Source organism: Nansenia antarctica (assembly GCF_963989245.1).
Source record: "Nansenia antarctica genome assembly, chromosome: 10".
NCBI classification, from domain to species: domain Eukaryota; kingdom Metazoa; phylum Chordata; class Actinopteri; order Argentiniformes; family Microstomatidae; genus Nansenia; species Nansenia antarctica.
The window spans coordinates 8331850-8334349 of NC_137680.1; the positions used below are offsets into that span (position 1 = coordinate 8331850).

Consider the following 2500-nt stretch of genomic DNA (forward strand, 5'->3'; position numbering starts at 1 on the left):
AAATATAGCCTAACCTTACTACACCGCGAGAATAGAATCTGAAAGGTGATTTATTTTATCCTGGAAAGAAGTTTGCATAGTTTGTGATATAACCATGCTAGGAAGTATGCGCCGGCACAGTCTCCGGCTGCAGAACGAGCTCCACCGGTGGAGCGTCTGCGACCCGGGCAGCCACGTGCTCACGGACGGTCAGTCACCCCGGGCGGCGCGCTGCATCTCCCGGTCCAAGTCCTACACGAGCTCCGCCGGGGAGTCGACCGGGAGCCGCGAGAGTTGGTCTTCTTCCGATTCGGTGATCTCCACGGACTCTACAGGTGGTACCAGGGCTGTGATCTCCACGGACTCTACAGGTGATACCGGGGACAGCGGGGGTCCGTTCCGCGTGGTGCTGATGGGCGCCACCGGGGTCGGTAAATCGGCTCTGGCCAGCATCTTTGCGGGCGCGGCTGACAGTATGAACAGTGATGACTGCGAGCTGCACTGTGGTGAGAAATATATTTATATATATATGCCAAATGCTAATATTGAATTCATGGATTGCACTTTATTGAAGCCGCCTAGGCAACCCCTTTATTTGCATCATGAATATTAAAAGGAAATATATCTCTCCTGTGTTTCAGATGAGGTGTGTGAGCAGACAATCACCGTGGATGGAGAGAGTGTAACCATCATCCTAATGGACACATGGAATGCAGAGGTGAGTCTGATATGACAGAAAAAGCCACAAATGAAACTAAAACAACTTAAGAAAACATATTTGTGAGATTGCCTTGCAAGTGGTTTTGCCCTGTGTGTGTGTATCATGTTCTAACTCTGTGTGTATGTATTTCAGGATGACGGGTTGTCCCAGGAGCAGTGCATGCAGACAGGTGATGCTTACCTGCTGGTCTACTCGATAACCGACCGGCCCTCATTTCTGCTAGCCTCAGAACTCCGTATATCTCTCCGCCGCTACCGGCCTGCCCACCACACGCCAATCATCCTGGTGGGAAATAAGTGTGACCTGGTCCGCCGCAGAGAGGTGTCAATCAACGGTGAGTAACAGATTGCACAGTGTGTGTGTGTGTGTGTGTGTGTGTGTGTGTGTGTGCGTGCGTGCACGCTGGTCTCTGACTTAATGTGTGTATTCTAATCTCTGACTAAATGTGTGTGTTTCTAAGCATTCCTTGATCTCTGACTGTGTGTTTCTCTCTCTCTGTTCCAGAGGGCCGTGCGTGTGCAGTGGTGTTTGACTGTAAGTTCATTGAGACATCAGCAGCCATGCAGCACAACGTTTGGCCCGCGTTCCACGGCATCGTACGACAGCTGCGTCTACGCCGCGACAGCAAGGAGGCCAACAAGCGACGCAAACACACACACTCTCACAAGCACGCATGCCGTGAGAGTATACCCCAAAAGGCCAAACGCTTCCTGGACACGATGGTGGCGAAGAACAACTCCAGCGCGGCGTTCCGGCTGAAGTCTAAATCCTGCCACAATCTGTCTGTGCTCTAGGATGCCCTGTGGATGGGGACACCCATACACACCTTGATACCCAGCTCTCCTACTGCGGTCTATATTAGACTGACCCCCTTAGAACTGTCATTCGCCAGCCTCTGTGATGGTCTGACGAATCTGCCAATGAACACACTGCTCTCACCTGCAAACCATCTCCAACACAGAGAGAGAACTACTGAGATATGAACTCAGAGAGAAAGAGAACTTCTGAGAGACAAAGATGTTCATTCATGTCCCCTTTCTCATCCCTCTCTTCCTGTCCCTCCTGCAATTGCTTTTATTGGGGTTGTCAGGGAAATGATAATCCACCTGTTATCAAAATGTTATGTTTTTGTGTTTTTGTATGTCTTTCAATCAGCATCTGCATTCAGATGATTTAGAGTGTGCTGTACTTTCTGCATGAATTCTGCTGCCATTCTGACCTCAGTGTTCGATTGAATAAAATGATTACTTTCCTAAGAAGTCATCTAACCTTTCTCTTACCTGCTTTGTACATCTATCTGCCCAGTCACATTTAGAGTTAGAATTATAATTATATATATATTAAAAAAGTCTTCTTCTATCACAACAACTGCCAATGGCCGCTAGCCTGAGCTAGATGACTCTTCCTGCTACGATTGGCTGTATTGATGTATTGATTGTAAGTCGCTTTGGAATAAGGCGTCTGCTAAATGGCAAAAATGTAAATGTAAATGTAAAATGTAGTTATTGTTATAGTTACAGTTACACACACACACACACACACACACACACACACACACACACAAGCTTCTGCATGGTACACCTGGGTACAACCAACCCCGCCATGTGGGAGATGAGAGGGGACCTGGACACACACACACACACACATACACACACACACACACACACACACACACACACACACACACACACACACACAGCTGAACCAGAGCAGGAACACTTATTGAACAATGTGAAGATGACTCATCAGTTGACACAGAGCAGTGTGTCTGTGTGTCCTGTGTTTGAGTCTGTGTTTGAG

At 48.1% G+C, this 2500-nt stretch overlaps 1 protein-coding gene across 1 annotated transcript; it reads left to right on the forward strand.

Annotated features, from left to right (window-relative positions):
• Window positions 1-94: 94 nt before the first annotated feature.
• gem (GTP binding protein overexpressed in skeletal muscle) lies at window positions 95-1494 on the forward strand (the record flags this gene model as incomplete). The annotated part of the gene is made up of 4 exons (XM_080540354.1): window positions 95-485; window positions 621-697; window positions 833-1034; window positions 1205-1494. The coding sequence occupies 4 exons, from the start codon at window positions 95-97 to the stop codon at window positions 1492-1494; spliced, it is 960 nt and encodes a 319-aa protein (XP_080396480.1).
• Window positions 1495-2500: the final 1006 nt, after the last annotated feature.